This window comes from Lepidochelys kempii, chromosome 24 (assembly GCF_965140265.1).
Source record: "Lepidochelys kempii isolate rLepKem1 chromosome 24, rLepKem1.hap2, whole genome shotgun sequence".
NCBI lineage: Eukaryota > Metazoa > Chordata > Testudines > Cheloniidae > Lepidochelys > Lepidochelys kempii.
In genome coordinates this window covers 17472653-17492752 of record NC_133279.1, presented here as the reverse complement: position 1 = coordinate 17492752, position 20100 = coordinate 17472653, and the positions used below count along the sequence as shown (strand labels likewise).

Here is a 20100-nt window from a genome sequence, read left to right as displayed (position 1 = left end):
ACTCTGGTTTAGAAAATTCCCCAGAGGGCTCTCTAGACGGGGGCCCCATCTACTCCCAATGACCCTCACAGAGGCGTCTCAGAGTCTGACTCTCAATTAGTATGGGATGTAGAAGATGCCACTGATGGTTCTGTAGAGGAACCCCCAAGTAACCCTGAAAATGCAGAGATCTATATGGAGAGAGTGAGAAGTTGGCAACGTGAATTACCTAGATTTGGGGGGTCAGTGTATTGTGAGGAGTTTTGTTTTGTCAATCTTGAGGAAATAAATTCAGCTGAAGCTGAAGAGGTTGTTGAAGCCATACACAGAGGGATACAGCTAGTTCTCGATGACATTAATGGTAGGGTAGGCCCTGATGATTATGTACAGTTATGTTTAGAGAGCTGTCATTGAACTGACCCTTTGTTTTCAGTCAGAAGAAGTAGGGATGAGCTGTCCGCTGAGGATTTCTTAAACCAGACCTCAAAGCTGCTACAGAGCGATAGAGAATTGCATGTCGATGGGACATTGCGCCTCATTGTGACAGTTGTAAAAAATAGGGGTGGGGGCGCTCGAAGAGTTTTAAATTCTATCCTTAGTAGTCAAATTATTCCAAAAAAGAGACAATGTTTAGTAGAGCTGACTTACACTGGTACCAATTTCTATGTTTTGCGGGTGGGCTCTTGTCCGTCATGGCCGGTCATAAACCTACGGATGCGGAATTGTTAGCAGAGGCTAGAAAGTTGCATGAGAAACTGGGGTGGTCAGATCCAGAGAAGGTTCTGCTCAGTGACGTAGCAAAGTTTGAACAGCATTTAGGAGGTGGTGCTGTATGCAGTGAAAGGTGGCTGGGGTTTTACCCTAAGACTTATTTCATCCTGTTGCATGATGAACATTACTATGGGGTTCTGGCGTGGGGGTGCTCCTGAGGTGTCCTAGCTGTAGACTGTTTTGTCGGCCCAAAGAGTGTTTAGACAGACATGTCAACTGTGCATCAAAAAAAACCAGTTGAATGCCTGTCTAAAACTTTGTGTGATCAGTGTCCGTCGTACGTGGACAAGCGGCACCGGTGTAAAGGGAGGCGCTGTAAGCAGGGTCAGGGTTTGGTCGTTGGAGATATAGACAGTCACCTCTGTTTTATGGACAGCCTTAGGAAGCCCGAATCCTCAGAAAAGTATATTTTTTATGATTTTCAATGTACGCAGGAGACTGGGTTGCATGTGCCCAATTACATTTTTGCGATGTCCCTAAAGCCAGAAAAATCCTGGGAATTTAAGGGTGACGAATGTCTTTCAATGTTTGTTAAGACCTTTATTGGCAAAGAGTTCCGGGACTACACGTTCCTAGCGCACAGTTCCAAAGGTGATGATGCGTATGTAACCCTTCTGCCAGGCCAAGTTGATAGCAGCAAGGGCCGGGTTCAGTACACAGTGGTTCCCTCTCATCAAAGCAAATGGAAAACTGGCTCGAGCCCCCACACAGTGACCTGGGAAAATCTTACACACCCCCTGGACACCTCAAAGAGGCGATACTTCCCCTCTTGCAAGCACAGAGTCTCGGTGTAGCAGAGAATCTTTAATAACATGAGGTAAACGACATCAGCATTAAATTGGGAAAACACCACAACTAGTGTTCATTAACCAAACCATGAGCAAAGACCCACCCCAGCAAATTGGGCCACATCCTTTCCCTCGGGTTCTTGAGTCCCAGAACCCAAACGTCTTGAGTCCAGCAATCCACAAATCACCCAAAGTCCAAAAAGTCCAGCCCCAGAGTTCAAAAGTTCATCTGCAGAGTGTTACTCCCCAGTCTGGCTAAAAATGTGCCTGTGTGTGGGGGAAAGAGGTAAGGGGCACCTTACGTGACCTGAAGCTGACTGCCCCACAGGGCTCCGCTCCACTCCACCACGACCGGCTCCGCTCCGCCACGAACGGCTCCGCTCTGCACAGCTCGCCGTCTCACGAACAGCTCCGCTCCGCACAGCTCGCCTCGCTGTCTCACAAACGGCTCCGCCAGCCTGTCCACGATCAGCACCGCTGCACTCTAGATCTTCCGGCTCCCCACTACTTGACACAGCGCTCAGTGATTCCAGCTCAAAGTAGTGGGAGCCTTAGTGCTGGTGCACCATAAGGCCAAAGTGAATTCAGCACAGTACCTGTAGCAAGACTCTTAATAGACCCAAAATTAGCTCTGACATTCCACAGTGGAGAGAGACAGACAGAGGTGCAACTGGTGTTTCGGGCCCACACCACCAGGTACTAATACCTGTCTCAAGCCTCTCTCCAGTCACAGAGTTTTGGCACCCATGTCCCTTCCCTAGCGACTGCTACTTTGTTGATGGTGAGTCCCTCCATCATAACAAATGGCCAAGTACAGTTCCAAGCACAGTTCCCATAATCAGGGTAATAGCAAGTTATTCTTCCTGCCCCAATAACAGAGACACTGGGGATCCCACAACAGCCAAAGTGACCATTTGGGCAGCTATGGCCTCATTCTAGGCGGGGTGGATGTGCCTATGCAAATGAGATCAGCCCCTGAAGTTCTTTTCCACAACTTGCCACACCTCACCACCAGATGTCAGGGTGGAGCTCATCCTGGCTCTGCTTACATCCTCCCCCCAGCCGAGAATTTGTCGTCCCGACAAATCACACTCCCTTTATACCAACTCATTGGTTTCCTCCAAAGGGCCTCAGGAAGCCCACTTGAGCTTCCACAATCCTGTGTGCTAAATGTATTGGCTCCTCACTAGTCACCCCAGGTGCATCATAAGTTAACCATTTTACTGGTCTTATCACCTTGTCTCGTCTATTGAGAATCTCTGTTGCCGAGGTAGGGGGAACATCCTCTTGAGTGATGGATGGAGAGGCTTCCTTTGAGGGTCCCTTGGCTACTGGCATAGGCCCCTGCACTCCTAGTTCTAACGCTGGAGGGTCCAAGGTGCCCAGGACATCCTCTACCTGTGTGTCCACTGTCCAATAACCTGTGTGTGTCATCAGCAGCACAGGGGTGTCGGAAATGGGCCTAAATAATTCCGCTATGGGGTTTAGGGCGGAAGAGGGAGAACTTTCATTTCGTTCAGCTGATCGAGACTGAAATCTTGTCTCCATCCCAGGATACACCAGGGTTGTGTCTTCCTCCTCAGACTCACTCTCAGATGTGCAGAATAGGGGTAAGTTAGCTGCCCGGGTCCCGCTGTCTGTGTTGGATGGCAGCTTTGGTCTAGCTCTTCTGTTCTGGCCGACTGCCCTGTCATGGCCCATCTCATAAGGGGTGCTTACCAATTCCCCCACAGGGAGCAAAAGGTTTCTATGCACTGTCTTTATTTGCCCTGGACCGTCTTCAGGTTTGATCTTGTAGACTGGCAGATCTCCCAGCTTTTCCATCACCAGGTAAGGTATTGCCTTTCATCCGTCAGCTATCTTGTGTTTGCCGGCAATACCCAAATTTCGCAGCAGGACTCTGTCCCCCGGCTGGAGTTCCTGGGAACGCACTCTAGCATAATATCGATGTTTGTTGCGGTCTGCGTTCTTCTGAGTCGTTTCTGAGGGGGTGGAATCTCCATCCTTTGAAGTGTTTAAGGCCCAGCTTGACACAGCTCTGGCTGGGATGAATTAGTTGGGGTTGGTCCTGCTTTGAGCAGGGTTTGGACTAGATGACCTCCTGAGCTCTCTTCCAACCCTGATCTTCTATGGTTCTCTGATTCTCTGAACCTGCCTGCCTGCTCTGGTCACTGCAGAAAATGCCCGGCCACCATGTGGGCGCCCCAACCCCTCTGCCTGCTGTCTGCTCAGCTGGTCACAGGGGAGTCCCATCCGCCCCTAGGCACATGGAGCCGGGCACCGATGAGGAGCAGGAAACGTTTGGAAATCACAGACAATTCTCAGGAGCCAGGAAAACCGTCCCCCACCCTTGTCATCCTGCTTGGAAATGTTCCCCTGCCCCCTGCACTGAGATTCCTGCCAGGACTCCTGGGATCATTCCCAGGCTCTGGGAGGGAGTGGGGGGGTCTCTTCTGGGGTGTATGTACCCCACGCTGGCCCAAGGAGTGCAGGGAGAAAAGGGCTGAGCAGCAGAGAGGGTTTTGCAGATTCCTGGGCACAGGGACTAGCGTGAGGGCCGCGCTGAGCTGGGTGAGCCGGGACCGCGCCCTGCTTGGCCAGGAGGGGACACTGTTGCACCATCGCACTGACTCACATGGTCTGATTTCTGGGAGCCAGGACTCCTGGGTTCTATCCCCAGGTCAGGGAGGGGGTGGGTCTAGAATAGGCTGGAAGCCAGCAGCAATTAGGACTCCTTGCTTAAAAGAACAGGAGTACTTGTGGCAACTTAGAGACTAACAAAGTCATATAAATTGGTTCGTCTCTAAGGTGCCACAAGTACTCCCGTCCTTTCTGGGGATACAGACTAACACGGCTGCTACTCTGAAATCTGACTCCTTGGCTGTATTCGTGGCTCTGAGTCTGACACCGCCTCTTTCTGCCTCAGTTTCCCTGTTTATAAGATTGGGGATAATGTTCCCTTCCTCCCACCTGGGACCCTGGCAAAAGCGGGGGAAGGCATTTGGAGGTTGAAGTGATGTTTCCAGAGGAAAGCTCTGGAAAAAACCAAAGTGCATGAATTGGTTTTCTTTCTCTCCTCCTTCAATTAAAAACTTATGTTCACTGACTGAACTGTAACTCTCCCAAGCTCTAGACAGGAAAGAGTTAACGATCATGGGATCTCTTCAGCCAGTCCAGAGTTTTTGCATGCATGATGGAGGTGTGAAGGCATCAGTGGCAAGGGTGAACTTGGCCAATCAAATTCGGAAGAAGAGAGTTGACAGGACAGGATGGTCCCCGGCTTTGGAGTGGACACTTTTCTGGTGCTAAAGTTCTTCATTAGCATCGCCGGGCGTCTTTGCTGGGTCAGTGAGTCCCAGGGCTGTGCTCAGGGTGAATGGTTGTTATTCCATTAAACAGGAGACAGGGAAAGGAAATCCATACGATGGTCCATTGGTTTTCATGAAATCGAAACTCCAAACACAGTGTTCTACCTTTGCCATGCCTTTGATCTAGGCCAGTGACACTCGACCTTTCCAGACAGCTGTACCCCTTGCAGCAGTCTGATGTGTCTTGGGTACCCCAAGTTTCCCCTCACCTAAAAACGACTTGCTCACAAAACCATCCATAAAAATGGACAATGTCACGGCCACACTGCTGCTGACAAATTGCTTCCTTTCTCATTTCCACCATTACAAAATAACTCGGCTGGAATGCAGTATGTCAAGTTTCCTTCCCCACTCTGAACTCTAGGGTACAGATGTGGGGACATGCATGAAAACCTCCTAAGCTTACTTTCACCAGCTTAGGTTAAAACTTCCCCAAGGTACAAATTAATTTTATCCTTTGCCCCTGGATTTCCACTGCCACCACCAAACTTTAACTGGGTTTACTGGGAAACGTAGTTTGGACATGTCTTTCCCCCCAAAATCCTCCCAACCTTTGCACCCCACTTCCTGGGGAAGGTTTGGTAAAAATCCTCACCAATTGCATAGGTGACCACAGACCCACACCCTTGGATCTTAGAACGATGAAAAAGCATTCAGTTTCCTTACAAGAAGACCTTTAATAGAAGTAAAGGAATCACCTCTGGAAAATCAGGATGGTAGATACTTTACAGGGTAATTAGAATAATAGAATCATAGAATATCAGGGTTGGAAGGGACCTCAGGAGGTCATCTAGTCCAACCCCCTGCTCAAAGCAGGACCAATCCCCAATTAAATCATCCCAGCCAGGGCTTTCTCAAGCCCGACCTTAAAAACTTCTGAGGAAGGAGATTCTACCACCTCCCTAGATAACACATTCCAGTGTTTCACCACCCTCCTAGTGAAAAAGTTTTTCCTAATATCCAACCTAAACCTCCCCCACTGCAACTTGAGACCATTACTCCTTGTCCTGTCCTCTTCCACCACTGAGAATAGTCTAGAACCATCCACTCTGGAACCACCTCTCAGGAAGTTGAAAGCAGCTATCAAATCCCCCTTAATTCTTCTCTTCTGCAGACTAAAGAATCCCAGGCAGAGGCCTGGAGCAGAGAGTGACAGCGGGGTGTGTGTGTGTGAATGTGTGTGTGTGTGAAAGGTTCACCGCAAAGGTTCACAGGCAGAAACCTCTTCAGAGCAGCCAAATTCTTTTTTTTCTGTTTGCACAGACGTGTGGGGTTTGTTCGCAGGCACAACCTGCACCCCAGATAGCCACGTCAGCAGCTGAAAATGTATTCTAGCCACAGACACTCAGGCAGGAAACAGACTTGTCTGTGGTTTTGAGTAAGATACAAATGACCAGCTAGCAAGATGCCTTTCCCCATCCGGAGAGTTAAATGGAACTGGGCAGAACTACTGCAAAAGCAGGTGGCATTTCTCCAAGATCTGCCTGCCCACACGTTCAGTGAGGAGGCATTGATGGTAACAACTTCCACAGTTGGTTGGTGGTGGTATTTCGCCCACGGGCACTGCCTGGGGAGGGGTGGGGAGCCATGGTTTGTACTGAGAAGGGATTTTTCCAACCTCCAGGGAGCACCCTGCAATGCGAGGTGTGTGCGTCCGAAGAGCAATCATGCGCCGGCCCCCTGCAGCTCTGCGCCCCCTGGGAAGGGACCTGCGTCACTGTCGTGGCTGAGTTCAGGCTGGGTGAGTGAAAGAAGATTCCTACTAAGTGTAGACACCATTGTCCTCCTGAAGCCAGGAGTCGAACCCAGGAGTCCTGGCTCCCAGCCCCTCCCCCTACTCTAAACAATAGACTGTGCTCCTCTCCAGGAGCAGGGACTGCTCCGTCTGGAAAGGTAATGTCATAGACAGGGGATGGGATGAGAAGGGAATTGCAGTGGGTGACTGTGGGCCCAGGATCAGACAGAAGAGAGGATTTTATCGGGGATGGGGGGGGAAGATGAGATTAGTTGGGGGTGGGGTGGATGGAACAAAAGGGGAGGATGGAGCAGCTGGGGGTCCATTGGGGAGCTCAGAGGTGATGCTCTGTTTCCCTTCCACAGAGAGAAACTCCTTCTCCTACATGGGTAAATCGTGCCTGGAGCCCAAGAACTGTGAGCCCGGCCCCTTCTCGCTGACCTACGCACACAATGTCACCGTGCGGGCGAACATCGCCTGCTGTGACACCGACGGCTGCAACGCCGGGGCCATCCCAGGTGTGTGTCTGCTGCAAACCTAGAGCCGTGCTCTGGCCATACCTGCCTGGAGAGTACCCAGGAGTCCTGGCTCCCAGCCCCCCTGCTCTAACTACTAGACCCCACTCCCTTCCCGTAGCTGGGATCGAGCCCAGCGTGTGGTGAATCCCCACCCCTGGCTGACTGTGTGTGTCTGACTGTTGTCAGTGCCAAGTGCGAGCTCTGTCCCCAACGGCCGGCAGTGCCCGTCATTCTTCAAAATGGGGGCAGATGGCTGGCAGGAGAAGGAGAAGGAGCTCTTGGTCTGCACCGGCGCCGAGGACCATTATGTTGAGGAATCTGGGATATTAACACTGGATAAGTTCTCCAGATGGGGGCGGGGTCTGAACACAGGGTACAAGGTGGAGCCCAAGTGTCCTGGCTCAGTCCCAGCCCCCCTTGCTCTGACCCACTAGACTCCACTCCCCTGGCAGAGTTGCAGAGAGAACCCTGGAGTCCTACTTGCTGAGATGCCAAAGGAGCACCCAAGGAGGATAAGGCCACTGCAGAGAAAGTAAATGTATTCTGTGCATCGGTCTTCACGGCTGAGGCTGGGAGGGAGATTCCCATACCTGAGCCATTCCGTTTTGGTGACAAATCTGAGGAACTGTCCCAGATTGAGGAGTCATTACAGGAGTTTTTGCAACAAATTGATAAATTAAACAGTAATAAGTCACCAGGACCAGATGGGATTCGCCCAAGAGTTCGGAAGGAACTCAAACGTCAAATTACAGAACAACGAACTGTGGTTTGTAACCTACCATTTAAACCAGCTTCTGTCTCAACTGGCTGGAGGACGGCTAATGACACTCCAATTTTCTAAAAAGGGCTCCAGAGGTGATCCCGGCAACTTCAGGCCAATAAGTCTGACTTCGGTACTGGGCAAACTCATTGAAACTATAGGAAAAAAGAGAACTGTCAGCCACATAGATGAACATAATTTGTTGGGGAAGGGTCAACATGGTTTTGGTAAAGGGAAATCACGCTTCACCAATGTACAAGAATTCTCTGAGGGGGTCAACAAGCGTGTGGACAAGGGGCATCCCGTGGATATAGTGTACTTAGATTTTCAGAAAGCATGCCTCACCAAAGGCTCTTAAACAAAGTGAGCTGTCATGCGATAAAATCCTCTCATGTCTCAGTAACTTCACCTTGAAATGAAACGGCTAAGGGGGCATACGATCGAGGTTGAAGCGTGTGGAGGAAGTAGAGAAGGAGTGTTATTTACTCCTCCTAACATAAGAACGAGGGGTCACCACAGGCAGCAGGTATAAAACAAACCAAAGGAAGTACTGCTTCACACAACGCACAAGAAACCTGTGGAACTCATTGCCGGGGGAAGTTGTGAAGGTGCAGACTATAACAGGGTTCAAACAGGAACTAGAGAAGTTCCTGGAGGACAGGTCCATCTGTGGCTATTAGCCAGGATGGGCAGGGAAGGTGGCCCTAGCCTCTGTTTGCCAGGAGCTGGGAATGGGCGACAGGGGATGGATCACTGGATGATTCCCTGCTCTGTTCATTCCCTCTGGGGCACCTGGCATTGGCCAGAGGATACTGGGCTAGATGGATCTTTGGGGTGGCCCAGGAGGGCCGTTCCTCTGTTATGTTCTCACGTTGTTCCAGGCTCCCTGCTCTGAGCACTAGACCCCAGTCTGCCTGCAGAGCCGGGTGCAGTCCTGCTGGGAGGGGAGTGTGTGAGAGACCTCATGAGGGTCGGGGGGGAGAATTGGGAGCCCCCGATCACGTCTCTCCCCTGTCCAGGTGACATCAAACTGAGGATGACTGCGGCTGGATGTGGCTCCCCTGGCGCCTGCGTGAAGAGGGCGTTGGTGAAGAAATACGCCCAGGGCGTGCCGGAGATCCTGAGCCAGGCCAAGTGCTACCCAGCTCCCAGGGCCGGTGGAGGCATCGGGGAGCCCTGAGCCCCGGCCTGGCATCCTCCCCTTCTGCTGCGTGCCGGGCTGCAGTGCACCTCCCTTCAGCAGCCACTGGCTGCTGCTTCTCTTTGGGGGAGATTGCGGGTTCCTTTTGTGCATTGGCTGAATAAAGCGAGTTGTGGGGAAAGTACCCCCCTAGCTCCTTATCCCCTGACCGTCCTGTACCACCCCCCCACCCCTATCTGTGCACAAGTGATGCTGGCAGGAAGAGAACCCGGGAGTCCTGACTCCCAGTACCCCACCCTGTAACCTACCAGACCATACTCCCTTCTGAAAGCCAGGGATAGAGCCCAGGAGTCCTGGCTCCCAAGCCCCCTGCTCTAACCACTGGACCCCTCTCCCCTTGCAGGGCCAGGGAATGGAACCCAGGAGTCCTACCTAGACCCCCTCCCCAAAGGCAAGGCCCGTGGCCTGTGGAAAGGCACCGGCTGGCTGAGCTCCCCTGGGGAAGGAGGGCTGTGGGAAGGAGAGGCCGTGGCTCACCCAGCTGTCCAGGCGGGTGGGAACGCCCTGGAGGGGAGAAATGTCCTTCTAGGTTGATTTTGCAGGGCTCAGTTCGTCCCGCTCTCTCTGGAGCGGCTCCACTGGGTGTGCCGGGCTCAGGGAAGGTGTCAGGAAACAGGGCAGATCCCCCCAACCGGTGGTGCTCTCATAGAATCATAGAATCATAGAATATCAGGGTTGGAAGGGACCCCAGAAGGTCATCTAGTCCAACCCCCTGCTCAAAGCAGGACCAATTCCCAGTTAAATCATCCCAGCCAGGGCTTTGTCAAGCCTGACCTTAAAAACCTCTAAGGAAGGAGATTCTACCACCTCCCTAGGTAACGCATTCCAGTGTTTCACCACCCTCTTAGTGAAAAATTTTTTCCTAATATCCAATCTAAACCTCTGTGAACTCCTGGATCGCTGCCCCCGTCTTTTCAGGTGTCCCCAGACGGTCCCCAGGGATCCCAGCTTTGCATTCGGTTCCGGTCCGTGTAACGGTCCAGCCAGCCCAGAGAGGCAGGGTTTCCTCAATCCATCCATACAGCTTCTTCTCCCAGAGAACAAGGTGGCAGGGCCCCCACCCACGTGGGCTGTGCCTTCGATTGGGGGAGGGAGGAACGCGGTGGTCAGCACACGCGATGGCCCCTGCCTTTGGGGTCAGCACTTTTCTGGTGCTAAAGTTCTTCGTTAGCATCCCTACGCCATTCTCAAGGTTCCTTTTCCACTCTGCACTCTAGGGTACAGATGTGGGGACCTGCATGAAAACCTCCTAAGCTTACCTTCACCAGCTTAGGTTAAAACTTCCCCAAGGTACAAATTAATTTTACCCTTTCCCTTGGATTTCTACTGCCACCACCAAACTTTATCTGTGTTTACTGGGAAACGTAGTTTGGACACGTCTTTCCCCAAAAACCTCCCAACCCTTGCACCCCACTTCCTGGGGAAGGTTTGGTAAAAATCCTCACCAGTTTGCATAGGTGACCACAGACCCAAACCCTTGGATCTTAGAAAGATGAAAAAGCTTTAAGTTTTCTTACAAGAAGACTTTTAATAGAAGTAAAGGAATCACCTCTGTAAAATCAGGATGGTAGATACCTTACAGAGTAATTACATTCAAAACATAGAGATTCCCTCTAGGCAAAACCTTAAGTTACAAAAAAGACACACAGACGGGAATAGTCATTCTATTCATCACAGTTCTTTTGTCAGCCAATTAAAGAAATCATAATCTAACATATACCTAGCTAGATTACTTACTAAAAGTACGAAGACTCCATTCCTTTTCTATCCCCGGCAAAAGCAGCATACAGACAGAGCCAGACCCTTTGTTTTTCTCCCTCCTCCCAGCTTTTGAAAATATCTTGTCTCCTCATTGGTCGTTTTGGTCAGGTGCCAGTGAGGTTACCTTTAGCTTCTTAACCCTTTACAGGTGAGAGGATTTTTCCTCTGGCCAGGAGGGATTTTAAAGGGGTTTACCCTTCCCTTTATATTTATGACACGCCCCCCAAATCTCAGCTAGGGTGAAACGCTCCCTTGTTATTTCTTCCTGGAGCTTTAGGAAAAACAGAGTTAATAAGACACATGCACCTCTAAATATACTACCAAGTACATAAAGACTAACAATCTTTTCCACATCTCAAGGACGATTTTAACCAGTTGATTGTGGGAAACTTTCACGGGAGAGTGCATCAGCCACTTTGTGAGAAGCTCCTGAGATGTGTTGGATGTCGAAATCAAAATCTTGGAGAGCTAAACTCCACCGAAGAAGTATTTTGTTATTTCCCGTAGCGGTATGAAGCCACTGTATTGCAGCATGGTCGGTTTGCAGGTGGAAACGCCGTCCCCAAAAGTATGGGCGTAGCTTTTCCAGGACGTAGACAATGGCGAAACATTCTTTTCCACTGACTGACCAGTTGTTTTCCCTCTCAGACAGTTTTTTGCTGAGAAACACTACAGGGTGGAATTCTTGATCCGGTCCTTTCTGCATTAAAACTGCTCCCACACCACGCTCGGACGCATCTGTGGTTACTAGGAACGGTTTGTCAAAGTCTGGGGCCCTTAGTACAGGGTCAGACATGAGTGTCGCTTTAAGCTGGTTAAAGGCCTCCTGACACTTTTTGGTCCACTGAACGGCATTTGGCAGTTTCTTTTTGGTTAGGTCTCTCAGTGGGGTGGCGATTTGGCTCTATTGCGGTACAAATCGTCTGTAATAACCAGCCAAACCTAAGAAGGATTGAACCTGTTTCTTTGACTTTGGGACAGACCATTTTTGGATAGCATGCACTTTGGCTTGTAGGGGGCTGATAGTTCCTTGACCCACCTGGTGCCCAAGGTAAGTCACACTGTTTAGGCCTCTTTGACACTTCTTAGCCTTAACAGTTAGTCCTGCCTCCCTTATGCGCTCAAGGACTTTTTGTAGATGTTCCAGGTGTTCTGCCCAGGAATCTGAAAATATGGCCACGTCATCAAGGTAGGCGACTGCATATTCTCCTAATCCCGCTAGGAGACCATCTACAAGTCTTTGGAAGGTGGTGGGTGCATTCCACAGCCCGAAAGGGAGGACATTAAATTCATACAGCCCGAGATGTGTAATGAAAGCTGACCTTTCCTTGGTGGATTCATCTAGCGGTACCTGCCAGTACCCCTTGGTGAAGTCCAAGGGAGAGATGAACTGGGCCCGCCCCAGTTTCTCTAATAGTTCATCTGTGCGTGGCATTGGATAGTTGTCTGGGCGAGTTACAGCGTTTAGCTTATGGTAGTCCACACAGAAACGTATCTTCCCATCTGGTTTGGGAACTAGAACCACTGGAGATGCCCATGCACTCTGTAACATATCCTGGATCTCCTGGTCTATAGCAGTTTTAGCTTGAGGAGACACCCGGTAAAGTTGGACTTTAATTTGGTGAGCATTACCTGTGTCAATGGAGTGGCATGCCCGTTCAGAAACCTTCAGGCCAGTCAGCGTCGTCTCCTCCCTGGGCTGTAAACTGACAAAGTTTTAATTCTCTGGAATAAAAGGGCTTTAGAGATTTAAGATGGTACACCTTAGGCTTTCGGTTGGAGGTGGGGAATGCTATGAGGTAATTAACAGCTCCCAGGAGCTCCTGGACCATGAATGGCCCTTCCCATGATGCTTCCATTTTATGGGCCTGGAGCGCCTTTAAGACCATGACCTGGTCCCCTACTTTGAAGGAACGCTCTCTGGCATGTTTATCATACCAGGCTTTTTGCTCTTTTTGAGCATCCTGTAAGTTTTCTTTAGCAAGGGCTAAAGAGGTTCGGAGGGTGTTTTGTAGGTTGGTTACAAAGTCCAGAATGTTAGTTCCTGGAGAAGGTGTAAATCCCTCCCATTGCTGCTTCACCAACTGTAATGGCCCCTTAACCTCACAGCCATATACAAGTTCAAATTGGGAAAACCCTAAACTGGGATGTGGTACAGCTCTGTAGGCAAAGAGCAACTGCTGCAACACTAGGTCCCAATCATTGGAGTGCTCATTTACGAATTTACGTATCATGGCCCCCAAAGTCCCATTAAACTTCTCCACCATGCCGTTTGTTTGATGGTGGTAAGGAGTGGCAACCAAGTGATTTATCCCATGAGCTTCCCAGAGGTTTTCCATAGTTCCTCCCAGGAAATTACTCCCTGCACCTGTGAGGATGTCGGAGGGCCAACCTACCCTGGCAAAAATGTCTGCTAGTGCCTGGCACACACTTTTAGCCCTGGGGTTGCTTAGAGCTCCTGCTTCCGGCCATCGGGTGGCAAAATCCATTAAAGTCAGTCTGTACTGCTTCCCTCTGGGTGTCTTTTTCGGAAAAGGACCCAGAATATCCACAGCTACTCACTGAAATGGAACTTCAATGATGGGGAGTGGTTGGAGAAGGGCTTTGACCTGGTCTTGGGGTTTTCCCACTCTTTGGCATCCTTCACAAGACCGGACATAGGAAGAAACATCCTTGCCCATTCCCTCCCAGTGGAATGCCCCCCCGAAATGGTCTTTGGTCCTGTTCACCCCAGTATGGCCACTAGGGTGATCGTGGGCTAAGCTCAAGAGCTTGGCCCGGTATTTAGTTGGAACTACCAACTGTCTCTGAGGATGCCAGTCTTCCTGGTGTCCACCAGAAAGAGTTTCTTTGTATAAAAGTCCTCTTTCTATAACAAACCTGGATCGAATAGAAGAGCTGAGAGGCGGTGGGTTGCTCCGTGCTGCCGTCCAAGCTCTGTGGAGGCTTTCATCCTCTTCCTGTTTGGTCTGGAACTGTTCCCTTGATTCTGAAGACATCAGTTCCTCCTTGGATTGTGGACCTATGCTTGGTCCTTCTGGAAGCAATGTAGGGGATGGGGCTGTTTCCGTTGACTGTGAACCGCTCTCCGCTGGGACACTATGTTGGGGTTCAGGCTCTGGCTGAGCCTCTTGTGTAGGGTTATGGGCTGCTGCTGGTTCAGGTTCGGTGGGGCCCTCTGGTGTTGAGGTTGCAAGTACTGGATTCAGTGCTGGCAATGGGTCTGGTGCTGGTTGTTCTTCTGGTTCCGGTTCTGGGACTGGTTCCATCTGGGTCTCTGGGACTGGATCCACTAGTGCTGTTGCAGACATTGGCCTGGGGTCCGGCTCCATCACCTCTGACCGGGTCCTGAGAGAAGTTTCCGGAACAGAGCTCGGCCTCATGGCTTGTTTAGAGTGGCTGCGGGTGACCATTCCCACCCTCTTGGCCCATGATTGGAGTTCACTAAGGAAGTCCTACAGCCAAATTGCCTGTCCAGTACCAGGGCTGGTCAGGAACTTGGACTTTTGCAGTCGATGATGATTATCCCATCCCCATGCTCTTGGGGGAAGTCTTGGCCAATCATGTGTATTTCTCTATTTCCTCAGGAACACCCTCTAAGAATTTTTCCATTTGCATTAGGAAGGGCAAATTTACTGGAGATTCTACACTTGCTCCTGATATCCAGGCACCCCAGTGTTTCACAATGTGGTAGGCATGTCTGGTAAATGACCGTCTGGTTTCCACCTTAGCGCTCTGAACCTCCGACGAGAATGCTCGGGTGTTATTCCCATTCTGACTCTCGCCTTGGATTTAAACAGTTCATACTTGTTCATGTGTTCTTTAGGCATTTCTGCCACCACCTCAGCTCAGGGTCCACTGAGCTGTGGCCTCAGCTCTACCATGTATTGGTCTGTAGAGATGCTGTACCCAAGGCAGGCCTTTTTGAAGTTTTCTAAGAAGGCCTCGGTATCATAGCCTGCCTTGTAGGTGGGGAACTTTCTGGGATGGGAAGTGGTACCTGGAGAAGGATTGCTAGGGTTTGTTGGTATATTCTGCTGAGTCTTTACCTTCTCCATCTCCAGTTCATGCTTCCTCTCTTTCTCCTTCTCCTCCTCCACATGCTGCCTCTCTTTTTCCTTCTCCTCCTCCACATGCTTCCTTGCCTCCATTTCCCTCCTGTGGGCAACCTCCTGTACCTCCTTCTCCAGCCGCATGAGTTCTATCTGTCTTTCATGTTCCTTTTGTTTTTCCCTCAGCCTGAAATCTGGCTAATTCCAGCGTTTCTTGAGCCATGGATTCTGTCATCCTAACCTCTCTGTTTTTAACTAACTTTACACCCGAGGTTTGGAAATAAACAAACAAAACTTGGCTGTAAAATTTTGCTGTGCTGGAATAGGATACCTATTCTCTGATAGTGATTGTCAGCCTACAGAAAAAGACAATTCCCTTTGTCTCTGCTCTGGCCCCAAATCAAAGCAAAAAACCTCCAACTACTTGGAAACCTGCTTATCAGCAGCCCCAAAGGAAAAAATATTTCATGTTCAAATCTGTGCTCCTTGTAAAAAGAAATCAAAATCCTACCCCCCCCCGCCACCATGTCAAGGTTGCTTCCCCACTCTGAACTCTAGGGTACAGATGTGGGGACCTGCATGAAAACCTCCTAAGCTTACTTTCACCAGCTTAGGTTAAAACTTCCCCAAGGTACAAATTAATTTTGTCCTTTGCCCCTAGATTTCTACTGCCACCACCAAACTTTAACTGCGTTTACTGGGAAACGTAGTTTGGACACGCCTTTCCCCCCAAATCCTCCCAACCCTTGCACCCCACTTCCTGGGGAAGGTTTGGTTCAAATCCTCACCAATTTGCATAGGTGACCACAGACCCAAACCCTTGGATCTTAGAACGATGAAAAAGCATTGAGTTTCCTTACAAGACGACTTTTAATAGAAGTAGAAAAGAATCACCTCTGTAAAATCAGGATGGCAAATACCTTACAGGCGAATTAGATTCAAAACAGAGAGAATCCCTCTATGCAAAACCTTAAGTTACAAAAAGACACACAGACAGGAATATCCATTCTATTCAGCACAGCTATTTTCTCAGCCATTAAAAGAAATCATAGCCTAACACATACCTAGCTAGATTACTAACTATGTTCTAAGAGTCCATTCCTGTTCTGTCCCCGGCAAAAGCATCACACAGACAGACACAGACCCTTTGTTTTTCTCCCTCCTCCCAGCTTTTGAAAGTATCTTATCTCCTCATTGGTCATTTTGGTCAGGTGCCAGCGAGGTTACCTTTAGCTTCTTAACCCTTTACAGGTGAGAGGATTTTTCCTCTGGAGAGGAGGGATTATAAAGGAGTTTACCCTTCCCTTTATATTTATGACAACAGGTGAAAGTGTTTTGCCACGGGGCAAGGGGGATTTTATAGCTCTGGGGACAGAAAGGTGGTTCCCCTTCCATTTATATTTATGACAGCTCCTTTCTTATGTTATTCTAAAAATACATAAGTGTCACGGCCACATTGTGACTGACAAATAACTTCCTTTCTCAGTTCCACTGTGTAATTATAAGATAACTCCACTGGGATATAAATATTGTTCGTACAGTTCAGTGGATAGTACATAGAGCTGCACAAACAAGCCATTGTGTCAGGAAATTTTAGCTCGTATTGACTTCACTAGTGCTTTATATCTGGCCTGTTGTAAAATGAGGCAAATATCAAGATAAGCTGATGTACCCCCTGAAGACCTGTGTGTACCCCTGGAGTACACGGACCCCTGGCTGAGAACCACAGATCTCCACTAACGCACAAGGGAATTGGCCTCAAGACACATTGCATCATAGATTCATAGATATTTAGGTCAGAAGGGACCATTATGATCATCTAGTCTGACCTCCTGCACAATGCAGGCCACAGAATTTCACCCACCACTCCAAAAAAAGACCTCACACCTATATCTGTGCTATTGAAGTCCTCAAATTGTAGTTTGAAGACCTCAAGGAGCAGAGAATCCTCCAGCAAGTGACCCGTGCCCCATGCTACAGAGGAAGGCGAAAAACCTCCAGGGCCTTCCAATCTGCCCTGGAGGAAAATTCCTTCCCGACCCCAAATATGGCGATCAGCTAAACCCTGAGCATATGGGCAAGATTCATCAGCCAGATACTACAGAAAATTCTTTCCCGGGTAACTTGGATCTTACCCCATCTAAAAACCCATCACAGGCCATTGGGCCTATTTACCATGAATATTTAATTACCAAAACCATGTTATCCCATCATACCATCTCCTCCATAAACTTATCGAGTTTAATCTTAAAGCAAGATAGATCTTTTGCCCCCACTACTTCCCTCGGAAGGCTATTCCAAAACTTCACTCCTCTGATGGTTAGAAACCTTCGTCTAATTTCTAATCTAAATTTCGTAGTGGCCAGTTTATATCCATTTGTTCTTGTGTCCACATTGGTACTGAGTTTAAATAATTCCTCTCCCTCTCTGGTATTTATCCCTCTGATATATTTATAGAGAGCAATCATATCTCCCCTCAACCTTCTTTTAGTTAGGCTAAACAAGCCAAGCTCCCTGAGTCTCCTTTCATAAGACAAGTTTTCCATTCCTCGGATCATCCTAGTAGCCCTTCTCTGTACCTGTTCCAGTTTGAATTCATCCTTCTTAAACATGGGAGACCAGAACTGCACACAGTATTCCAGGTGAGGTCTCACCAGTGCCTTATATAACGGTACTAAAACCTCCTTATCCCTACTGGAAATACCTCTCCTGATGCATCCCAAGACGACATTAGCTTTTTTCACAGCCATATCACATTGGCAGCTCATAGTCATCCTATGATCAACCAATACTCCAAGGTCCTTTTCCTCCTCCGTTACTTCTAGTTGATGCGTCCCTAGCTTATAACTAAAATTCTTGTTATTAATCCCTAAATGCATGACCTTACACTTCTCACTATTAAATTTCATCCTATTCCTATTACTCCAGTTTACAAGGTCATCCAGATCCTCCTGTAGGGTATCCCTGTCCTTCTCTAAATTACCAATACCTCCCAGCTTTGTATCATCTGCAAACTTTATTAGCACACTCCCACTTTTTGTGCCCAGGTCAGTAATAAAAAGATTAAATAAGATTGGTCCCAAAACTGATCCTTGAGGAACTCCACTGGTAACCTCCCTCCAACTTGACAGTTCACCTTTCAGTAGGACCCGTTGTAGTCTCCCCTTTAACCAATTCCCTATCCACCTTTCAATTTTCCTATTGATGCCCATCTTATCCAATTTAACTAATAATTCCCCATGTGGCACAGTATCAAACGCCTTACTAAAATCTAAGTAAATTAGATCCACTGCGTTTCCTTTATCTAAAAAATCTGTTACTCTCTCAAAGAAGGAGATCAGGTTGGTTTGGCACGATCTACCTTTTGTAAAACCATGTTGTATTTTGTCCCATTTACCATTGACTTCAATGTCCTTAACTACCTTCTCCTTCAAAATTTTTTCCAAGACCTTGCATACTACAGATGTCAAACTAACAGGCCTATAATTACTTGGATCACTTTTTTTCCCTTTCTTAAAAATAGGAACTATGTTAGCAATTCTCCAATCATACGGTACAACCCCTGAGTTTACAGATTCATTAAAAATTCTTGCTAATGGGCTTGCAATTTCTTGTGCCAATTCTTTTAATATTCTTGGATGAAGATTATCTGGGCCCCCCGATTTAGTCCCATTAAGCTGTTTGAGTTTCGCTTCTACCTCAGATATGGTGATGTCTACCTCCATATCCTCATTCCCATTTATCATGCTACCATTATCCCTAAGATCCTCTTTAGTCTTATTAAAGACTGAGGCAAAGTATTTGTTTAGATATTGGGCCATGCCTAGATTATCCTTGACCTCCACTCCATCCTCAGTTTTTAGCGGTCCCACTTCTTCTTTCTTTGTTTTCTTCCTATTTATATGACTATAGAACCTTTTATTATTGGTTTTCATTCCCTTTGCAAGGTCCAACTCTACTTGACTTTTAGCCTGTCTCACTTTATCCCTACATATTCTGACCTCAATAAGGTAGCTTTCCTTACTGATCCCTCCCTTCTTCCACTCCCTATATGCTTTCTGCTTTTTCTTAATTACCTCTCTAAGATGCTTGCTCATCCAGCTTGGTCTACAACTCCTGCCTATGAATTTTTTCCCCTTTCTTGGGATGCAGGCTTCCGATAGCTTCTGCAGCTTTAATTTAAAATAATCCCAGGCCTTCTCTACCTTTAAACCCATAAATTCTTCAGTCCAATCCACTTCCCTAACTAATTTCCTTAATTTTTGAAAGTCAGCCCTTTTGAAATCAAAAACCCTAGTTGCAGATTTATTTTTGTTAATCCTTCCATTCAATTTGAACTGAATTAGCTCATGATCACTTGAGCCAAGATTATCCCCTACAACCATTTCCTCTATGAGATCCTCATTACTCACCAAGACCAAATCTAAAATGGCATCCCCTCTAGTCGGTTCAGCAACTACTTGCTGAAGGAATCCATCAGCTATCGCATCTAGGAAAATCTGAGCCCTATTATTATTACTAGCACTCGTCCTCCAGTCTATATCTGGGAAGTTAAAGTCTCCCACGATCACACAGTTTCCATTAGTATTTACTTTATTAAAAACATTAAAAAGGGCTCTATCCATATCCAAATTAGATCCCGGTGGTCTATAGCACACCCCAAGCACTATCCCAGGGGAGGCTCTAAAAGTTTTCTTCCCCAATTTAATTATTGCCCAGACAGACTCAGTCATATCCATTTCATCGCTTCTTATTTCTTTACATTCTATCTCATCATTGATATACAGTGCTACTCCACCACCTTTACCTTTATTTCGGTCTTTCCTAAACAGCACATACCCTTCAATACCTGTAGCCCAGTCATGACGACTATTCCACCAGGTCTCTGTTATACCTAGAATATCTGGTTTCACTTCCTGCTCCAGTAACTCTAGTTCCTCCATTTTGTTACCTAGGCTCCTTGCATTAGTGTACAAACATCTTAATTTTTGCTGTTTGGCCTCACTCACATTCTGTACCCTATGAGGCACGGTTATTTTACTACCAGTATAACCTATTAGACTTGTATCTACACTGCCCTTCCTCCTACCTACAGCTGTATCCACCTGATCAGCCAATGTGACATGCAGGGTTGTGAAATCTCCCGTCTCCGGGTCCACCAGGATGT

General features: G+C 48.2%; 1 protein-coding gene across 1 annotated transcript; it reads left to right on the top strand.

Moving 5' to 3' along the window:
• The first annotated feature begins 1220 nt into the window (after window positions 1–1220).
• LOC140902984 (phospholipase A2 inhibitor and Ly6/PLAUR domain-containing protein-like) lies at window positions 1221–9099 on the top strand. The gene is made up of 6 exons (XM_073323565.1): window positions 1221–1355; window positions 3645–3784; window positions 6535–6647; window positions 7007–7159; window positions 7346–7539; window positions 8902–9099. The coding sequence occupies exons 1-6, from the start codon at window positions 1221–1223 to the stop codon at window positions 9097–9099; spliced, it is 933 nt and encodes a 310-aa protein (XP_073179666.1).
• Window positions 9100–20100: the final 11001 nt, after the last annotated feature.

Coding starts and splice junctions, on each gene's coding strand:
- LOC140902984 (XM_073323565.1), top strand. CDS start 1,221: ATGTCCCTAAAGCCAGAAAAATCCTGGGAATTTAAGGGTGACGAATGT. Junction 1,356..3,644: donor CCAAAGGTGATGATGCGTAT/GTAACCCTTCTG, acceptor TGACCTCCTGAG/CTCTCTTCCAACCCTGATCT. Junction 6,648..7,006: donor CGTGGCTGAGTTCAGGCTGG/GTGAGTGAAAGA, acceptor TCCCTTCCACAG/AGAGAAACTCCTTCTCCTAC.